The sequence below is a fragment of the Girardinichthys multiradiatus genome, chromosome Y (assembly GCF_021462225.1).
Source record: "Girardinichthys multiradiatus isolate DD_20200921_A chromosome Y, DD_fGirMul_XY1, whole genome shotgun sequence".
NCBI classification, from domain to species: domain Eukaryota; kingdom Metazoa; phylum Chordata; class Actinopteri; order Cyprinodontiformes; family Goodeidae; genus Girardinichthys; species Girardinichthys multiradiatus.
In genome coordinates, this window is record NC_061818.1 from 29,884,579 (window position 1) to 29,905,847 (window position 21,269).

Consider the following 21,269-nt stretch of genomic DNA (forward strand, 5'->3'; position numbering starts at 1 on the left):
GAAATATTTCAGGTCTTTTATTGTCTTAATACGGATGATTTTGGCATACATCTCATGAAAACCCAAAATTCCTATCTCACAAAATTAGCATATCATTAAAAGGGTCTCTAAACGAGCTATGAACCTAATCATCTGAATCAACGAGTTAACTCTAAACACCTGCAAAAGATTCCTGAGGCCTTTAAAACTCCCAGCCTGGTTCATCACTCAAAACCCCAATCATGGGTAAGACTGCCGACCTGACTGCTGTCCAGAAGGCCACTATTGACACCCTCAAGCAAGAGGGTAAGACACAGAAAGAAATTTCTGAACAAATAGGCTGTTCCCAGAGTGCTGTATCAAGGCACCTCAGTGGGAAGTCTGTGGGAGGGAAAAAGTGTGGCAGAAAACGCTGCACAACGAGAAGAGGTGACCGGACCCTGAGGAAGATTGTGGAGAAGGGCCAATTCCAGACCTTGGGGGACCTGCGGAAGCAGTGGACTGAGTCTGGAGTAGAAACATCCAGAGCCACCGTGCACAGGCGTGTGCAGGATATGGGCTACAGGTGCCGCATTCCCCAGTCCTGGGCTACAGAGAAGCAGCACTGGACTGTTGCTCAGTGGTCCAAAGTACTTTTCTCGGATGAAAGCAAATTCTGCATGTCATTCGGAAATCAAGGTGCCAGAGTCTGGAGGAAGACTGGGGAGAAGGAAATGCCAAAATGCCAGAAGTCAAGTGTCAAGTACCCGCAGTCAGTGATGGTCTGGGGTGCTGTGCCAGCTGCTGGTGTTGGTCCACTGTGTTTTATCAAGGGCAGGGTCAATGCAGCTAGCTATCAGGAGATTTTGGAGCACTTCATGCTTCCATCTGCTGAAAAGCTTTATGGAGATGAAGATTTCATTTTTCAGCACGACCTGGCCCCTGCTCACAGTGCCAAAACCACTGGTAAATGGTTTACTGACCATGGTATCACTGTGCTCAATTGGCCTGCCAACTCTCCTGACCTGAACCCCATAGAGAATCTGTGGGATATTGTGAAGAGAACGTTGAGAGACTCAAGACCCAACACTCTGGATGAGCTAAAGGCCGCTATCGAAGCATCCTGGGCCTCCATAAGACCTCAGCAGTGCCACAGGCTGATTGCCTCCATGCCACGCCGCATTGAAGCAGTCATTTCTGCAAAAGGATTCCCGACCAAGTATTGAGTGCATAACTGTACATGATTATTTGAAGGTTGACGTTTTTTGTATTAAAAACACTTTTCTTTTATTGATCGGATGAAATATGCTAATTTTGTGAGATAGGAATTTTGGGTTTTCATGAGCTGTATGCCAAAATCATCCATATTAAGACAATAAAAGACCTGAAATATTTCAGTTAGTGTGCAATGAATCTAAAATATATGAATGTTAAATTTTCATCATTACATTATAGAAAATAATGAACTTTATCACAATATGCTAATTTTTTGAGAAGGACCTGTAATTCCACTTGTGTTAATTCATAGTTTTTAAATGCCTTCAGTGTGAAGCTACAATATTCATAGTCATGAAAATAAAGAAAACTCTTTGAATGAGAAGGTGTGTCCAAACTTTTGGTCTGTACTGTATATATAGTTTTTAAAAATTAAATTAAAAAGGATACAGAATGTCTTTGGCAACAAAACAACTAGTATCATGTTAAATTATGTTAAAGTATAATTTATATTTTTATAAATAGTTGTAAATTCTTGCAGAACCGTCTGCAAAACCTATTTTCCCCTCACCTTATGTAAAACCGAACTGTCGAGCATATGCAAGAAATTGACCTCAAGTAAAATAAATTTTTTCAATAATTGTGATTTAATTCTTTTAATGTAATTTCCTTTCTGAATTTTCTGTTTTCCCACATTTCCGTTCCCTCACAACAGGCACGGACCATGTCGAGAGCCCATCGACCCATACTATGTCAACGCCGGTCATGTTCTGGCCCCAGCCACCAGTGCCAATGACAGTGAGCAGCAGAGCATGTCCAGTGATGCAGAGACACTTTCGCTCACAGACAGCAGTGTGTACGTATCTTGTCACCACACACTAAAGCACATTTTAGCAGGGTTGTTATGTCACGGTAGACGTAAACACTGTCTGACGTAGCGGTTTTAGAAAAGAAAGGATTGTCTGGATGGGACTCAAAACGCATAGCGAAATAAATACAATTAAATGTTTATTTGGCCTGAGAATTATATTGACTGTCTAAACAATGTAATGTATAAAGTAAATGTTTCTTTTCACCTGCTGGCCAAAAATTTAAAAAAATGAAACCGAATGGATCAAAAGCTACGATCTGCTAATTGGTTCTAAGCATTCAGCACAGAAGATCGTAAAAACTGGTCTGACGGTAGCTACAAATTCATGCAAGTAAAACTTGTTGCTGTGATCAACCAGACCAATTGTGATGCAGAATGGATACCCATTATAATACAAGAATCCCTCTTCTGCTGCACAGGATAACAGACACTTTTAGGTGTTTGTTTAAAAAAAGAAGACTGTGTGAAGCAGTCAGCTTCAAAGCTGCCTCTGTTGTTTATTCATGAGGATAATTTATGAAAATATCGTTTGTTGTTCATTACAGAGATGGTGTTCCACCGTACCGATACCGCAAACAGCATCGCCGGGAGATGCACGAGAGTGCCAAAGCAAATGGGCGAGTGCCACTACCTCATTTTCCAGTGAGTTATTCATGGGATATTTCCCTTCCACCTCGTTCTCCGCCTCTACACCTCTCTCTTTGTAACTGTCTGTCTCTGCTTATTTTTTTCTCTGCTCTGCCATTGGAAATGTGCATATTTTAGTTCAGCTGTGTTACAGTGCATGTGATGGAGTATAAGAATAGCTGATGGTGAAAGAGAAGGCTGTCTAAATGCAGCTTGATGCCTTCCTAAGCTGTGCGCGCTGAAGCCTAGAAGACATGAATCCTCCCCTGTGACAGCCTGATGCCTCCCTCTGCAGCTTTATGCTGTCGCTTGGTAGGAAAATCCTGGCCCTAATTAGGCCTGGGAGTAGAGTCCAATTAAAAAGCCACACATGGCACCTACTATCCTAAGTGAAAATTTATCATGCAGTAGAGCGCATGATACTCATGTTTTCCAGCTTAAATAAACTGATCTTGTTTTCAATGTCATTTTGTTATGAAAATGCTCTTAAAAAACCATGTATACAGCTAACAGGAAGGCAAATATACTTGGAGTCCTTATTTAACAAAAAACAGTGGATATAAAGTCTATACCCTTATACCCCTCTGTTAAAATGCCAGGTTTCTTTGGACATAAAAGGGGGACCTAGATAAATCATTTACAGACTTTTTCCAGTATGCTGTCACACATATCCTGCTATATTAAAAATGTAACATAGAAAAACTGCCATAACCTGGTTGCATAGTAAAAATGCACACCTTTAAACTAATACCTAAAAAACATTTTGATTTATTTTCAGCATCCAGTCTTGTTTGCATCCCAGATCTTAACTTTAATATTTGTCCACTTTTGAAATATAAACTGTAACAAGATTAGTATGAAAATGTATTTATATAAACAGAGACACATACAATATGCATAGAAAAGTGAAGCAGAAAAAAACCCAAATCAGTTTGAGTAGTTGTTCTAGGTGGGTCTTGTTGGAGCTTCATTTATATTCAAATTTACAGCACTTTGAGCTCTGCCCCTTTCATTGTTTCCTGGCTCTTTTCCTTTGTCTGACCTCTGACGGGATGTGTTGGGTCAACTGTGCTGAAACTGTTCCTAACAGACACACGATGGAGAAGCATTCCACAGTGTGCTTAAAGTCCGACATTTTTTCCTCCAGCGCACAAACCGGATTCCAAAGGATATAAACGTGGAGCCAGAGAGGTTCGCTGCAGAGTTGATCAGGAGGCTGGAGGGCGTCCTGAGGGAGAGGGAAGCTGAGGAGAAACTGGAGGAGAGGCTGAAAAGAGTCCGATTGGTAGGATCATTTCCCTTTCCTTTTCTGAAAGCATAAACAGATTCAGCACTGTGGCTATTCATTCCCAAACTGCACAATTTCAGGAAAATATATTTAATTGCAAGAAAGTTAATTAATTATATTAATACTATTAAAGCTTTATTTGGCCTGAGAATTGTACTGACTGTCTTACCAATGTAATGTATAAAGTAAACATTTCTTTTCCATAACGTTGTTCACTTGCAAGCTGGATTATCTGGTATCGCTTAAAAAGACCTTTGATTTCAGTGCCTGTTTGACTCAGCCAGTTGTGTGTTTCTGAAATTAAATTGAAAAATCCTTTAGGTACAGTGTGACTCTGAGGAATTGAAACAGAACCTTCAAAGTGTGCATAGTTGGCCAAAGATGATTAAAAATATGAAGCCGAATGGATTAAAAGCAGTGATCTGCTAATTAATCCTAAGCATTCAGCGCAGGAGCTTGTAAAAAACGGTCTAACTGTTGCTACAAATTCATACATGTACAACATGTTGCTGTGATCAACCAGACCACTTGTGGTGCAGAATTTACAGCCATGATGACACAATGCAAATTCATATTTAAAAACAATAAAGTTGCTGAAATTGTGATAATGGGTAACCACTGTGATATCTGCAGTGCTAGAGAAAATACTGCTTGATCTTCTCAATCAGTTCCTTTGTACAAAAGATAATCAATTTGGTTTCAATGCTAAGTTGGGAACTGATTTTTGTATTTATGGTCTGAAGAAGGCAGGACAGGCATACATAAAGCAAAACACATCTGTGTTAGTTGGGTTTATTGATGCCTCTGAGGCGTTTGATCGGTCAACCACTTGAAGTTATTTGATAAAATTAAAACAAAAAGGTGTTCTAGACAGTTTTATAATAATCCAACTCCACTGGTGCTATAATCAGAAAAATGCATGTAAAATGGGGCCATACTATCTCTGCCTCTTTTGATGTGAGTAATGCTATGTGTCAGGGTGGGCTTCTCTCACCAGTCCTGTTTAACCTGTATATGGATAAGTTGTTAAACCAACTAAACAACTGACACACTGGATGTATGACTCTGCTTCGTCATTTTATGTGTGCTAAAGATCTGGCTGCTCTCTCTCCCAGCAGTGCTGGCTTTCAGCAGTTGCTGAATGTCTGCTCTGACTATGGGCTGGGATATGATGTGCAGTACATTGCTGAGAAAAGTGTTGCGTTAGTGTGCAGGACTACAGGGGACAAAGAACCTTGTTTTTCAGACTTTTCTCTCTCAGGGCAAAAGTTAAATGTTTGTATGGTTGACTACAATATGATGACTTATATTGGCAGTGCCTCAGATTGTACGTCCAGGCAAGCATTCTGGCAAGGAAATTTTATGTGCTCAGATGATGTCAAGATCAGTCTATTCAAAGCCTACTGTACACCCCTGCATACTGTGTGGTGTAAATTTAAAAAATGCGAGTTTGCAGAAGCTTAAAGTTCACTTATGACTCCTTAAGAGTTCTGCTTAAGTAACCCAGGTCCAGCAGTGCAAGTGAGATGTTTTGAAAGGCACGTGTCAGGACATTATAGGCGCTCATGAGAAAGTTGGACAGCTCCCAGAACAGTCTGACTGTAATGTTGTCAAATCCTTCAGCCAGTGCACTACTCTGCAGTCGTCTTTGTGGGAACACTGGTATGTGAGTCTTTTATAAATTGTTATTTAGTGTTTGTGTTGTTTTTATGTTTATGTGGACCTTGACTCTGTTAAATAAAGATGATGATATGGTTATCAATAACCCTCATTATTTAGACACTTTGTCTTTCTTTACCATTACACAGTGTCTCCACCAAGCTATGAGCTGTAGCTCTAAGGGATGTTAGAGTCCATTCAACTTCTGCAAAGCAAGAATATATAGCATCGAATATTATATCCTCTCAAATTTCTTCACACGTGTGCTAAATATTGTGCAGCTCTAATTCACACTTAGATTAAATTCTGTCCATGTTGTAGGATATTTGCAATTTAATGTGTGAAGATTTTCTTTTAGTCAGTCAGTCAGTCATTTTCTACCGCTTATTCCATAGTGGGTCGCGGGGAAGCTGGTTCCTATCTCCAGCAGTCTATGGGCAAGAAGCGGGGTACACCCTGGACAGGTCGCCAGTCCATCGCAGGGCAACCCACAAACAACCATACACACACATCTAAGGGCAATTTAGAGTGACCAATTAACCTAACAGGCATGTCTTTGAACTGTGGGAGGAAGCCAGAGTACCTGGTGAGAACCCACGCATGAACGGGGAGAACATGCAAACTCCATGCAGAAAGACCCCCGGTCGGGAATCAAACCCAGGACCTTCTTGCTGCAAGGCAACAGTGCTACCAACTTCACCACCGTGCAGCCCAGATTTTATTTTAAATGGTGAAAATAGTTAAATAGAAACCTAAAAATATCCAGACTAGTGTAATATGAAAAAATAATAACATGCAATCTCTTTCTAATGTGCACAAAAAAACTTAGCTAACCATCAGGAAAAGCTTTGTGCTCAAGCAGTCAAGAGTGGTAAAATATTTAGTTTTATGTAAGTTTTAAGATAATAGTGCGAATGTTATTATCAAAAATCATTTTGATAACTTTATTTTATTAAATAAATAATTTGATAAGCCTACAGTAGATAGAGTGTTGAAATTCAGGTTGAAGAATATTATTAGAGGGCCTGTGAAGTCTGTTTCTGGGCCAGTCAGTGAGGTGTGTGCCTAGCATCAGTCTTCTAACATTCACAAACAAAGGAGACGTAAATCCGTCTGGCCTTGAAATAAATGAGGCCAGCCGTTGGAGTGAAGAGTGAAAGACACCATGATTCATGTGGAGTATTCTGTTCTTGGCCTGTCAGCAATCTGGCTTCCTGGATGAGTCGGCCGGAGCACCTGCACACTCGGCCACTTGTCAGCCTGGAACAGTTAGCCGGGTCTGTTTGATGCCACCTGGAACGCCGATGAAAAGGTTGCCGTTATCACAAATCAAATCTCCCTCTAAACGCGCTGCCAAGTATTTATTCTCTAGGCGGATAATTTATGTGGAGAGCTATGAAAGCAAAAGAAGCTGCCATTACAGAGCTATAGGTATGTTTTATTAAAATCAGGAGGTAAAGATGAACTGATAGCCTTCATCAACTTAATACTGTGGGTGTCTAGAGGAGGAAAAAATAAGCTTTGGTTTGAGCTCTTTAGCAATAAAGCAATTATAAAGCCATATGTTGTTACATAAGTAAGTACGACAGAATTAAAAATAAGCATTTTTTTAAAATCACAGGAATCACAGTTGTTTGTGAAACTTGTTTTTGAAAATAGGGCAGCACTTAGTCTTCTTTTATAACAGAGAGGAGTTGTCTTTGACCATTCCTCTTTGCAAAATCTCTAGCTTGTTGAGAATCATGGGTCTTCTTTTCAGCTTAGCCAACAGGTTTTCTAGAGGATTTTGGTCTGTTGACTGATAAGAGAAGGCTGATTTTTCTTTGATGTTCTGGATAAATGTTAGGTTTCATTATCCTGGTTAAAGACTTCATGACAACCCAGCTTTAGATTTCTGGCAGATACCACCTGATTGTTTTTAAATGTCCAAACTAAAAACAGGCCCACAACATCACAGAGTCTTCACACTTTAACAACGGAGATTAGGCACTTTTCCACATATTCATTCTGTTGTTTTACACCAGACCTTTTTGCAAATTGGCTCCATCTTAGTCTCTACTTCCAGTGAAATTTCCAACAGTGCTTAACAAATTTCACATTTTTATGTTTTCAGTACCAGAACAGAAAGGGTTTTTTCCTGGCATGTTTCTCAAACAGTCAACTGGAATGTGAACAGCATTTAGTAGTTATTATGGACTAGTAGTTATTATTAGACTTCATGATCTTTTCTGTTGTTTTCTACCAGTGAAGGTTTTAATTTTTTTTTACCTTCCTTACTATCCTCCTTATTGAGCATGGTGGCAACAAAAACTTGTGTCCCCGTCCAGCTTCGCGATGGATCCAGTTGTTTTAATCTTTTTAATTATTGCTCTCTCTGTTGCTCTCTGATACTAATAATTGACCAAACCGATTATAGACAGATAACAAAAATAAACATCTATGGAGTTTGCCTATTCATGCTGCTACATTAAAACATCGTAGTGGCTTAAGTCATAATAGGAATACATTTCCATAATCATGTCCCTATTAACTCAGAATATGTTTTTGTTTAATAATCTGATATCCTTTTAACAATTAAAACTGGATCAATACAGCCATGTATCAATCTCTCCCTGCCTTATGTTTTATTTATAATTTATTTTTTCCATTCCTGCACATCCTCTTTGCCTTCTTTACCGTCTTCTTAGCCCCTGTAATAAATGCTTGTAGCACCTGCCCCAGTAAATCCCCCCTGAGCAGATCCTGTCAGAAAGCAGTTTTGTCCCAGTCAGTCAGAGCTGAAGCTGAATCGACTGTAGTTGTCATGACACAGAGCGATCACAGATGTGCTGTGTGCATACTGATAGGTTGTGCTCATGATTTGTCTCTGCATTTCTGCAGAGTGAGAAATAAGAGATGTATTATTGTTATGGGTAAAATCTGCCATCTACAGGTTGACACATGTACAGTTGGGTCAAACTGACATAAAGAAAATCTGCTATTTATTATTATTATTATTATTTATTATTTATATTGTTTATAGATATTGTTTTTTCATTATTTTGGCCAATTTCTGTGTTTTTTTTAATTTTTATTAAAGGAAGAAGAAGGTGATGAAGTGTCCTCACCCTCATCATTACCCAGTCAAAGATTCCCCCCTAGTGCTTATTCGATGAATTACAACCCCCGTTACGCTGAAATCACATACAGCAGTCCTTTTGTTCAAGATGCTCATGAGGAAAACCCAGAGAGTATCCTGGACGATCACGTCCAGTGGGTCATGAAGACACCCATCTCCGAGTCTCCAGGGACCGGGCGCCACTCCCCCAAGTTACGCTCTCCGGATGGTTTGTCAGGGGTCAGAGGAGTGGCACACTCAGGCCAGGGTAAACATTCAGCCAGACATGGTTTGAAGGGAGAGACGAGCCATCCGTACAACCACAAATATGTGCCTCACAGTCACGCGAGTATCGCGGAGCCTGAGGGGGCCCCACGTTCGCACGGCAGCTCTGCCTGGAGCCTAGAGACGAGCTATTATGGCTCAAAATCTCGAAGCTATGCAAATGGCATGGTTTCTAACCCTGTGGAGCACAGGTGTGGTACAATGTTAACCACTGATTCCTTACATCTCCAAAATATTGTTTTCACTTATCAGTTGCAATTCCTCCATTATGCAGCAGCAAAAGTGGCCCTCACTGTAAACAAGCGTTCAAGAGAGGTGAAGAGACGAGGGCTTATGATGTGTCACAACTTGCAGAGGAAGCGGAGAAAAAACAAAAGATCCTATTGTGGCTGATGGATGGACAGAAAGAAATGGCTCAACATAAAATAAGTCTATATGGGTTAGTGATTCCTTACGTTATTAAGCCAGAAATCACATTATATATGTTTAAAAGTGACAAATGTCTCACTCTAAAAGGAAGCACTTCCTCCCATGTTTTTCCTCTCAGTTAGTCCTATTTAGGCACTCCATGAGTGATTAACTGCTGACATTCTTCACATTCAGGAGTGTCAGTGGGTCCAAAAAGACTGTGAGCCATGAGGGATCTTGCCTCAGCTCCTCAGAGAGATCTGGGTTGGTGCATCCCTGCCTCAGTGGCCAAGGGCGCAGCAACGTGCAGCCGTTTCACCCCTTCATCCAGGACCCTACCATGCCTCCTAACCCAGCTCCCAGTCCCCTCATCCAGCTAGAGGAGGTTTGTCGGCGACTTGAAGAGGAAAAGATTAAGTCTGGAGCTTTGCAGCCTAAGCAAAGGTAACAAGAAAGAAAATGTCTTATTGCCACAAGTATAAGTGCAGTTAATCTGTGTATTCTCTTAGCAGAATCAAAACAGAAAGAAAGCAGGTCTGTTGGTTTTTTCCAGACAGTTTTGCTTTTATTTGCTTCTCTCGGCTGTTTTGTGTCTAACTCGCGGTTGTTCGGTCCCTCAGGTATGTGATGGAGGTGATCCAAAGGGGTCGCGCAGCAGTCAGGCCTGCACCGGTCCCTCTGCTCAACATGGTTCCTGCCGTTTCAGACAGCGAGCTCTCAGAGCCTGAGTATGTCCACTGTGTTCCAGAGCTCCCCTCGTAGTTCATATCCTATACATTTTCCCGCACCTTGTCCCTATAGTGTACTTTTGAAAAGATTTCCCCACTGTTAATCACATGTTTTGAGAGTTGAAGGTGTTTAAAGGGTAATTATGCACATGTAGGTACTCAGAAACCACCACAAACGATTTGACAACAGAACACGAGAGGCACACAGTGCCTTGCAAAAGTATTCATATCCCTTGAACGTTTTTTACATTACACCTCATGTTACACCTACAAACATCAGTGTATTTTATTCAAGAGACCAACACAAAATAGTACATAATTTTGCAGTGGAAGGAAAAAAAAATGTTTTCATAAAAAAAAAAAGAAAATTTGAAAAACTTTGTGCCTCCTTTTACTTCTATTCCCTATTTTATAACTGCCCAGCCAAAGTTCATACTTAAGTACAGGTAAAAATCCGTAGCAAGATAACTACGTTTGAGCTATTTTGCAATGAATGGTTAAAGACTTCTGCTTGTAGATGTGCAAAGCTAGTAATTTTTTTTTAACCTGAGCCTGAAAGGCTGGCCAAAGGATCACAGAGGGAGTTGAAATTTTTTTTCTTTATGTTTCAACAAAAGCAAAGTAGCTAGAGTAGTACACATATAGACCAAATCAGTTTATGTTTTCTTCAAAACATGTTTCTGTGTGATGTTTGACTTCCCTCTAAGATGGGTCCTAAAAAGATGGTGGGGAGCCGCAGAAATGTGTTGGTCTAAGATGAAAGGCAGATTACGTGGCAGATCCAGAGAGTGAAGCCTTCCCATCAGAGCTGCTAGGACTAAGAACCTCTCTGTTCCTCAGATTTAAAAAAACAAACAAAAACAAAAAAACTTCAAAAGGATATCAGGTTGATAAAGGGTGTGATTGAGGTGTAAAGTAAATAATAAATTTTATTTTCTTCATATTGATTAAGAATAGTTGTTTTTCAAAGTGATGACTGTGTACTCAGGTTTTCAGAAAGAAAATAAACATGAAGTTCATAGCTACAGCCATTTTAACATATATGTTGTCGTTTTTTGTCAGCTGGGCACGAAGAGTAGTCAACTCCTACTTGCTGCTTACCATAAGAATTAGATTATTTTCTGACAGTTTATGCATTTTAAGCAAATGTAATCCTTTGATTTAAGATGAAGTAATTATGTTTTATTGTGACACATAATCTAGTTACACCATCATGTCATCGGGTTGAGTTATGACTCTTTGACGTTGGAGGATTTCTGATGATGATAGTGATTAGTGGGCATCTCTTGTCATGCCGGCTTGTTGCCATCTGTGGATGAACAGAAGACAGATAGATTAACTGTTGTGTGTTGACTACAGCCATCACTGGATTCCTTGTTAGATTCACTAATAAACCTTTTTAAATTGGATTTTTCTGACTAAACCGTAAACCAGAATATAAATTTAACATGATGAAGCAATATGCATATTATTTTAGCATCTCTTCTTTTGACAAATGACATTGTAATTGTACTTTAATTAATCTGCTAGTTATGTCATATTCTGTGTTTATGTATTTATTTAATTGGCAACATCTTAAATAGTAGAAGTAACCTAAACCTTGTTTAAAAAAATGTTTAGCAGTTTCTAAACAGATATTTAGAGACATCCAAAATAACCCAATGGGAGGTAGCCTCGGTACTTTGCTCACTTGTGCATTATGTGTTTTGTATGTTTTTTCTGTTCTCGACCACCATTCTTGTTGACAGTGCTTTGGTACTCTATGGGATTTACTGGTGACACTGATGAGGGAAACGGGCAGGAGTGAGTCACACCCTTGCCCTCAATCCATTTGGCTAATGTCCACCATTTTATTCACTGAGGGAGCTCTCCTCGTTTGTTCTGGCTGGTGTTTACATCCCACCACCAACCTGCACTTTAGAGGTTGACAAACAGCTCGCTGAGCTGATAACAGACATGGAGAAAAAAAATACCCAGACTCTCGCATCATTGTTCTCTGGGTTTTTAACAGCGCAAACCTCTCCAATGAACTTCCAAAATACAGACATCATTTTAAGCGTACTACCAGGAATAAGATTACACTGGACCATTGCTATACAGCTTTAAAAGATCCATATCACGCTATCACCAGGGCCACTTTGGGACTTTCTGATTACTGTCTGCTTCATCTCACTCCAGCCTTTAGGGACATATTAAAAACTTCAAAATTTGTGGTTAGGACTGTAGCCACAGATTACAGTCCTAACCACGTTGCGTATCTCAAACTTCCTAAGTTTGAGATAAGCAATGTGTTTTATTTATATAAAATCAGAATAATTGTAGATTGAAAAAGATATAAAAACTGAGATATATTCTCCATTCTTCCATCTTACAGCCTCACTGTTTTCCTTTTACTCTCAACACAACACTAACTTGTTCTTAGTAAAATATCTGTGTGTTTTATGTATTCTTGACAGTTTTTTTTGTTATATTTTCTTATGCTGCCATTTGTTTATGAAGTTGCAGAGTTGTTCTCTGCACATATATAAGTTTTGTTTGTTTGCTTTTAGGAGAGACTGCATTTCTCTTTACTTGGAAAGATGTTGGACAGAAGGAAAGCTACATATTTTTTAACCTATTTTGTTTGTGTTACATTTTCAGACATAAAGCCACTAAAAAGCAGCCATGCGGGAATATTACCGTGGCTTACCACTTCTGCGAGGAGCTGATACCATATATGACGTCTGTCAAGGGGAGGGTTGTCACATTGGGCCAGTTCAAAGAACTTCTTACAAAGAAAGGAAATTACAGGTGGGACCTAAGCGATATTTGTTGTCTCTGTCTGTAAAATACCATCTTTTAAGGTTTCAAAATTCCCTGCTATTTTAAATGTTAATTGACAGGTACTTGTCAGGGAAGACATTTAGGTATAAAGCAAGATTTAATCAGAGACAATGTGTTGACATTCAAAGTCTTTTTCAAACTAAGGCTGCTACAGTTTAGGTGAGATGGTAATGTAAACTCCCCATAGACATTGAATTCATATTCACTTCTGGCAAGATTTGGATGTTAAAGTTTGCATTTATTGAGAGTTTTCTCTAATCCAATCAGGGCCAAAATTAAACATACGGGCTTGAACTTAAACATATACCCCCCTAATATTTTGTTAGATGTTTTTTGTAACCATCAACAAGGTTCTGACGTAGTTTTTGTTGGATATTTGAATTCTCTTCATGGGCAGATTTAGTAGCGTTTATTTAAATATCCGTTTGAACTGGGTTTTATGCAAACCATAGCATAATTGAGTCGTGTTTGAAGCTTTGGGATAGCCATACCAGGAGTTTAGGTTTTGCCTGGTTTGTCCATTTCAAAACTTGTTTAAATGTATACTTGTGATCATTTGAGGTGAAGTTTAAGAGCTTGGAGATGGTCCTCCTTATTCCCATTCACTTTGTGAAGTTTACCAGTGCCACTTCATTCATACTTGTCTGACCGTCCTTTTAGAGGCATTTTCTTATTGTCAGGTGCACATTTTAGTTGACCTTGAAGGTGGATTATTATTATTTTTTGGTCTGCACCAATTTCTTACTTAAAAACATAAAACAAGTTCACTGTAGACAGGGATGGGGATGTTCCTGCAATTACCAGTTTAAAACCAGGTATGTGACAGTAAAACCTAGTTTAAATAAACCTCACCAATTCTCCCAAGACGAGCATTCAACTATACAGACAGAATTATGCAAGGAGTTTGTTGGTGGTTGAGTTGGAACGTGCCTAATGATAGTGTGAATGTATGTATACATTTAAGCCTGTGTGTTTCACTCTCACCCTCTGTGTGACAAATCTAAACTTAGGCTCCGAATACTTTGTTTTAAAAATCAATACAAGTCTATTTTTTTTTTCAATCCACCCTGAAAAAGAACAGTTTAAGCAAATTACTAAGAGCTCATGATTAATGTGACAATTATGCAGTTCTCACTGGAACTCTATTCGGATATGATTCATTTCAACTTAGTGCAACTTTTGTAGCAATTACATCATGCCAACATTTCCATTTTTGGGACCATCAGTGTAACTTCTTTGTTTGCTTTTGCAGATATTATTTCAAGAAGGTGAGCGATGACTTTGACTGCGGGGTGGTGTTCGAAGAGGTACACGAGGATGATGCTGTCTTGCCCATCTTTGAGGAGAAGATTATTGGGAAAGTTGAAAGGGTTGACTGAAGTGCACGCTGCATAGGAATGAAGGCAAAGGTGGTGGAGGAAGAGCAGAGAAGCAGCTGAAGGTGCAGAGGAAGTGAGAAGGGAGAGAGTTTAGAGGAAAGTGAGAAGCTTAAAGCAGTGGCCGAAGAGAAGACCTCATTCACATTTTTGGAGTTTCATGTAGCATTGTAAAGTTTTCTAGATAAACGAAGAACAAAAGCGCTTCTAAAGCTGCATATTTTTGATAAATATATATGAGAAGATTTCCCAACTAAAGTAGCAGCGCTTGCAATTTTTTAAATGTCCTGATGCCAGATTTGTACAGTTTGTGTTAAAGGATAAAAAATTTGTTATTCTATTTCAACTATTTAAAATACAAATTTTCAGTTTTATTAAAATGTTTCCCTTGTCGAAGGTGATAAAAAATCTTTTTTTAAACTGACATTTTTTGGCATTGAATGTTTGTGATCTTCTAAGTGTTTTTATATGTTATCAGAACGTTATTTTGACAGGCTGCTTGTTTATCCACGTGTTGTGAACACATTCTTTCTCGGTTTAGGCTATGTAAATGTTGCAGATGGCTTTTTTGGAATCTCTTTGGCACCGTTTGGAAGGTTTCATGCCGTTTCAGATACATAACAGACACTGAAAGTAATTTCATATGAAATTAAGCCATTTATTAAAAGAATGTCAGAATTTACCAAGATATCTATTTTGCAATTTGAATAGGTTGCAGTTATGTAAAATATTTCTGGTGTTCCTGGTTTGGTGTACACTGCCTGGAAATGAAACTAAAACCCTTTTTAAGTGACTAGATATTGTTTGAGCCCAAATGCAGGTAACAATAGAAAGTTAATGCAATAATATCTAAAATACAAGGGAAAATTGGAATCCCAATGTGAATCTATGCAAAATTATTATGACACGGAATTTACCCTTTTACAGATTTCTACTGATTTCTCCTTTTTGGTCACTTTATTTCAGATAATCAAACACATTTTTATATCAAACCGACTGAATATACAATTGTTTAAGTGACAAATGGTCTCTAAACCAACCTGGCCCTCTGTAAAAAAGTAATTACCCCCCAAATCTAATGGTTGTGTGACTCTTGCCTGCAAAAACTGCCATCACTCGTTTAACTGGCATTGATCCTTTTCATGTCTTTTAAAATTCTTTCAATTCTTAGTTATTGCTGAATGACATGTTTTGTGCTTAAACATCTATGCTGTCTCTGAAACTAAAAACCAGCTTTTTCGCTGGTAGGTCATCAGAAAACAATGTTGTTTAATTAGCAGTTACGATGCGGCTGGAGACTATCGTTATATTTCTTTTACAAAACGTATACAAGCATGAACTCTAGCATACAGATTTTGTAGTTTATGCATTTTTTAATGCAAGTTTAAAGTCTAAATGACTCCGTAGTCTGTAAATCAATTAAACGCATGATGCTTTGTAACCTGAAATATGAGGATCTATATGTGATAGAGACATTTTACACCAAAGAAGAAACATTCTCTGAAATGACCCAATTAGCCATCATTTTACAGCAGCGCTTCATATTCCAGCTGTTGCTTTTTCACAGTATAAAACACACTAAGGACCTAACCTGCTTTTATGATTGAGGGTTTCTGCCACTTATTGAAGCTTGCAAAGTTATTGCTTTTCCACTACTGAATAAATAAAAATATCACGGCCTTTTAACATCGCTTGCCAACCTGATCATGTAAAGGCAATGTAAAGGACATTTTCTGCACTGAAATGGCACACACATTGGAAATGGGGATTCAAGGCCGCCATATTTGTTTGTATTTTGTTCCTCATCATTGTGCTGGATTTCACAGTGAAGAATGAGCCATTATAAATATGTGGTTTGTTACAACAAGTGAGAACACCAGTAGACCTTGAATTTAGAGTGCTCTGTTTTATTGGAACATAGCATAATAAACATTGTTTTGTTTTTTGTCTTTAAAGATGCTGCTTTTTAGTTTACTTACTTAAATCAGTTTAATATATTTGTAGTTCATTAGCATCCAGTGATTATTAGCTTGTTAAATTATATGGTTTAATTTAGTTATTCTTTGTTGTTTTGAGTTATTTTTCATTCTTTTTAAACAATCATCATTGTTCTGTTCGAACTGTGAAAGCCCTTTTATTTAAATCCATGTCATTTTACAATGAATTACAGAGTGCCTTTATTACTATGCTAATGATGTCTGCAGCGCAATGTTCAGATAAATGTGATGACATTAATTCCTCCTTTGTTGAGGCTTTTTCATGTGCATTTCTTGTTTGTTTTTTTTTTTTCAACCTATTTATGTAAATGTAAATATGTAGAACTGTCAGCAGCAAGCAGCTCAGCCTTCACATTCAGTCTTGGACCTGTTTCTCTTTTTTTGTTGTTCACTAATTAGCATGGTAACCATTTTAAGGTACCAGAAAAATAAATTCATGCGATACACCAACATTTAATCAGTGTGTGATTTGTCAGCCAACAGATGTGGAGTGAAAGTTATGCAATTATGCAGATAAAAAAAAAAACATAAAAAATTTGGTTGTTTTTCTCTAGTGTTTTGTTTAAGAAAACCTCCAAATTTCAAGGTTAAGATGATATTCGTTGCTTAAAATATTATGAAAAAGTAAACAACAGGGTACTATCTTGGTAAGAAAAATGCAATAATTGGGTAATTATAATAAACATTATTACCATTTAATTATTATTATTGTCCAGGGTGTACCCTGCCTCTCGCCCATAGACTGCTGGAGATAGGCACCAGCTTCCCCGCGACCCACTATGGAATAAGCGGTAGAAAATGACTGACTGACCATTTAATTACTTGGCAGTAATTTATTAAATAAATTAGGTAATTATGGTATATTGCCTGTTAAACAATGACTTCATCATAATCATAGTTTTGCCATATCCTTACAAGTTGATCCTGCCAGGTAAGTAATAATAATAGCCTTGATTATGTCAATATTACTCAAGTATTTATAGTTAAGCTTCCAAGTCAATTTGACAGATGTGTCTAAAGATGAATAGCTCGATGTTTGATCATAGTTATCTTTTAAAGAAACATTGTGAAAAGAAAGGGCACAATATGCCTTGTTTATAAGACAATATAAGATTTTGTGTTTTCAGCCATCCATTGTCTCTTCATTTAGAATATGGCAATTCAACTAGAATAGAAATAGAATAGAAATCTCCTTCATTGTCCCATGTTGGGGAAATTCAGGTGTGTCAGCAGCAACATAAAAGGCAATTGAAAGCATACAGGTACTTAAAAATGAAAAAAAAAAAACGACTAAAAATCAAAAAAAGTAAAGGAAAAAAATCACAACATACGAAACAGAAATAGTGTGCAGTTATAAAAAATTGCATACTCAGATTAAATGAAATGTGCATTGGAGTAGGATGATGTGAACATTTGCAAATATGGCATTTGTAATCGTGCATGAGAAAAAAACACTATTTACAAAAGTGTCTGCCCGCACTTAAAAACTGTGCGAGCTGACCCGGCTCCGGAGTAATTTACCCGGTTTGGGCTGTGGTAATTTTGAGGGGGCCCAGTATTTTTATTTAATATAAATACATAAATGAACATTTATGTAGCCTTTTAAATGAAATAACCATGTTGTTTATCAATAGAAAATAATGAAGAATGACCTAAACAGTGACATGTAAGTGTGCATCAGTCACCAGAAAATGCTGAGTAATTATGATAAATCCTAGAAACTAATCAGCACTGTATTATAATCAATGTGTTTAAAACACAATAGCTCCAGAAACCTGAAAGCAACTGTACATGAACTTCTCCTAAAGAGAAGTGGAATGTTTTTGAGAAAATAAATTTTAAACATTTCCACTCTCTTTTTTTTCTTTGCATAAACCTTAAATGGTATCCATTGGTGGAGTGTCTGAGTGCTGTGTCCAAATTCAGGGGAGGACAACATTTACCATAATAACTTGTAGTAGGATTGATGTCAGGTCAAATCAAAATCACAGTTTTACTTTGCTTCTAATCAAAGGTTACTGTAATTAAAAGGTCATAAGAGGAGATTTATGATTGCTAAGACCTTAAACGTTTAGTAAACATCCTATCTTCATATGAAGCTATAACAGTTCGTTCGCGGAAATTCAAAATAACGGATGGAAAAAAAGGAAGTATGGGTCTCATTAAAGATTTTTTTACAAAGCCCCAATGATATGCAATTTAAAATCCATAGATTGATCTCAGATGTGCAAGCAATTGAATCATACAGGAGCAGAAGGAATTGAATATTGTTAAATGAGAAAAAATCTAAGCTGTTAGTCTTTCTACAAGGTTTCTTTTTTTCCTGTTTTGGTTTTACAGTTGTGGTAAATGTTGTATTTCTAATAGCTGCTGAATATTTTACAAAGGGATTTTGTGTGTTGACTTGATGCCACAGTGTGCCTCATTTGCACATCAGCGTTTGTGCTTTGAAGCTGAGTGCATATGTTTTACTACAGACCATAGATGGCGCTGAAACTCTTTAATTTTACGATGGACTTGCTTGCCTGTATTTACACCTAACAGTTTTTCATTAAGTGAAGTAGTTTTCAAAAACATGTGGGATTGCTTGTTGAAAACATGATGTGTGGATCGGTGTGCTAAAAGAGTAAATAGAGATCTGAAAATGGTTTTAACCTTTTGGGAAATAAAGATGACAGACTTCTAATACAAAATAGTTTTTAAAAATCTAACCATGTCCTGTCAGGAATAGATAAACATACATTCAGGACATCTCTGTGGATCGCTTTCCTTAACAGATAGAGTTTAATCAAGGCCTTATTATGCAGTGAGGATTTATTTAAATGAACAGAATGTTGTGAGCCAAGACGCGACATCCATCTGTTGCCATGTTTAGTTCATCATTTACCTCCATATGTTAGCTGGTTAATTATTGATAACTGCATCAGAAAAGAACAGATGCAACTGTTAAAGTAAGCTCCTACTTAAACTATCTTCATATCCAGTACCTGTCACATTTTTACAAAATAGGACCAAGCTGCACAGTTTTATTGATTTTTCACACCTCTGAAAACCACTGCATGACTTCATCCAGCAACTTGTTGTTTGTTTGTGCCACTCTAGGCTGAATCACTGGGAAACATGCTAACCTCCTGCCTTTTGACACAATTCATTTTACTCACCTCTTCTTCAGAGCTCTGCTATAATTCGAGCCAACATAAGGAACAGTGAAATAAAGTGAAGCAAAACCCCCCCAAAGAACCCAAACATGTTTAACTATGCAAAAATGTGATCACGCAAATAGTGGAAGTCTGCTCAAGGTTTTTAAATCAGTCAGTACTTGAAAAAATGCAATGAAAAATACACATATGTGGCAATAAAATGTTATTTTGGTGAATTCAATGTCAAAGTTTAAGTCTTCTATGATTGGGTCATCTTTTTACCATCTCTGCTGCTCTTGCTTGAAGTTACCTGCAATTATTGCTTGAGTTAGACTATAAAGGGCTGAAAACAGAGCAAGCAAAAGTGCAGAACTGTTAGTTCTTCCCAGAATTATTGATATACAATACACTAGAAGTTTATTGTTAATAACTGCTGAACTAAGCTTTAAACACTAAATCTATTATTTTTAGCAACAAGTGATTGATATCATAAAGAATGATCCAATCTGACATAAAAAAAACCTAAAACAAACATTGATATACCTTCTCTTTGCCGAAGAGGTTTAATACTGTCCTAATACAATGCTTTCATTTCTTCATTCTATTCAACCGGAAGGCAACGAGAGCTAGAAACTGTTGACAAAACTCAATATTATTATGCCTCCAAAGCAATTTCAAAGATAAAAATCAGCAGAGTTTCCAGAGCAACCAAAAAGCCGAGACCCTGCCAAGGTCATCAGTGACGTGGGCATGGGTTTTCTAGAATTTCCTTTGACCTCCTGACAGGGCTAAGCTCTGCACTTTTGGCAAATTTGACTTCAACAACAATGTAAACAACAACCACTCAGTCCCGTACATAGTTAGTCATTTATCTTTCAGATTTTAGTTGTTCCTTCACCCCTCTAACAATACATGACTTGTCTGATAATAGAGAGGATTTTAGTGTTGATCATTCTGGTGTACATGTGCAGTTAAACATGCAGACCTGGTTTAGTTTGTTGTCATATGAAGATACATGTAGATAACGTTACACAGTTGTCCCACTCTATCTCATACAGTATGGAATAATTTTATTTAACATATTATATGGAGGCTTTTATGTAATTAGCCAATTTAGTTACAATTTAGTTAGTGGTGTCAGGTTGCAATAAGAACAACAAGAGTAATTGTTTAAGTTTTGTTTATTGATTCGTAAATATAATAGTACCATATAAGAGATACAGAATAATAAAATAATAATAATTTCCATTGGATGGAATGTTTCTATTAATGTTTCCAGGTACGTTTTGGATGTTTTAAAGTTGGAAAATTTGAAATTACAATATAACAATAAATAAACAGTTCTTGGTTAATTCTTTGCCCAGTATTTACATGTTTTAACATTTAAAAGGGTGCCAGCATAACCACTTAACATATCCAAATAGCCGTACAATACTTAAGTTTGTTTCTTTATTATTTTGGTTCCTTCAGTGGAAGAGCACTTAAATCGTCTGATAATCGAGATAATTGTAGCGTGAATTGTTCTGTTGTTATGGGTAGTCATACAAGCAAAATTTACACACAGGCATATCACTTCAGGTTCACATGATTAAAACATCATTTGTGACTTTTAAAGAGAGTTACCACCATGATGAGATCAAAAGAGATGTCTGAGGCTTTCAGAAAGAACAGTGTAGCACCTTATGAGTCTGGCAAGGGATTTAAAGATGTCTGAAATGAATATGAAATCAGCCATACCGCTGTATGGAAAATAGTCTACAAGTAGAGGACATTCAAAATAACTGCCAACATGCCCAA

General features: G+C 37.6%; 1 protein-coding gene and 1 long non-coding RNA gene across 4 annotated transcripts in view; one reads left to right on the forward strand and one right to left on the reverse strand.

The window, feature by feature from the left end:
* LOC124864934 (axin-1-like) overlaps window positions 1-15,772 on the forward strand; it is a 54,295-nt gene extending 38,523 nt beyond the window's left edge. For all 3 annotated transcript variants that reach the window (XM_047359882.1, XM_047359883.1, XM_047359881.1), the window contains 9 exons: window positions 1,889-2,029; window positions 2,590-2,686; window positions 3,819-3,956; window positions 8,698-9,191; window positions 9,275-9,439; window positions 9,604-9,852; window positions 10,029-10,136; window positions 12,777-12,926; window positions 14,212-15,772. In XM_047359882.1, the coding sequence (XP_047215838.1) occupies window positions 1,889-2,029; window positions 2,590-2,686; window positions 3,819-3,956; window positions 8,698-9,191; window positions 9,275-9,439; window positions 9,604-9,852; window positions 10,029-10,136; window positions 12,777-12,926; window positions 14,212-14,338 (1,669 nt within the window). In that variant the 3' untranslated portion in view covers window positions 14,339-15,772. The remainder of the gene's footprint in view (window positions 1-1,888; window positions 2,030-2,589; window positions 2,687-3,818; window positions 3,957-8,697; window positions 9,192-9,274; window positions 9,440-9,603; window positions 9,853-10,028; window positions 10,137-12,776; window positions 12,927-14,211) is intronic.
* On the reverse strand, window positions 11,373-20,070 carry LOC124864936. The gene is made up of 3 exons (XR_007037411.1): window positions 20,016-20,070; window positions 19,755-19,815; window positions 11,373-11,445 (listed from the first exon to the last, which is right to left on the reverse strand). It is a non-coding gene; the product is annotated as an uncharacterized LOC124864936 (long non-coding RNA).
* Window positions 20,071-21,269: the final 1,199 nt, after the last annotated feature.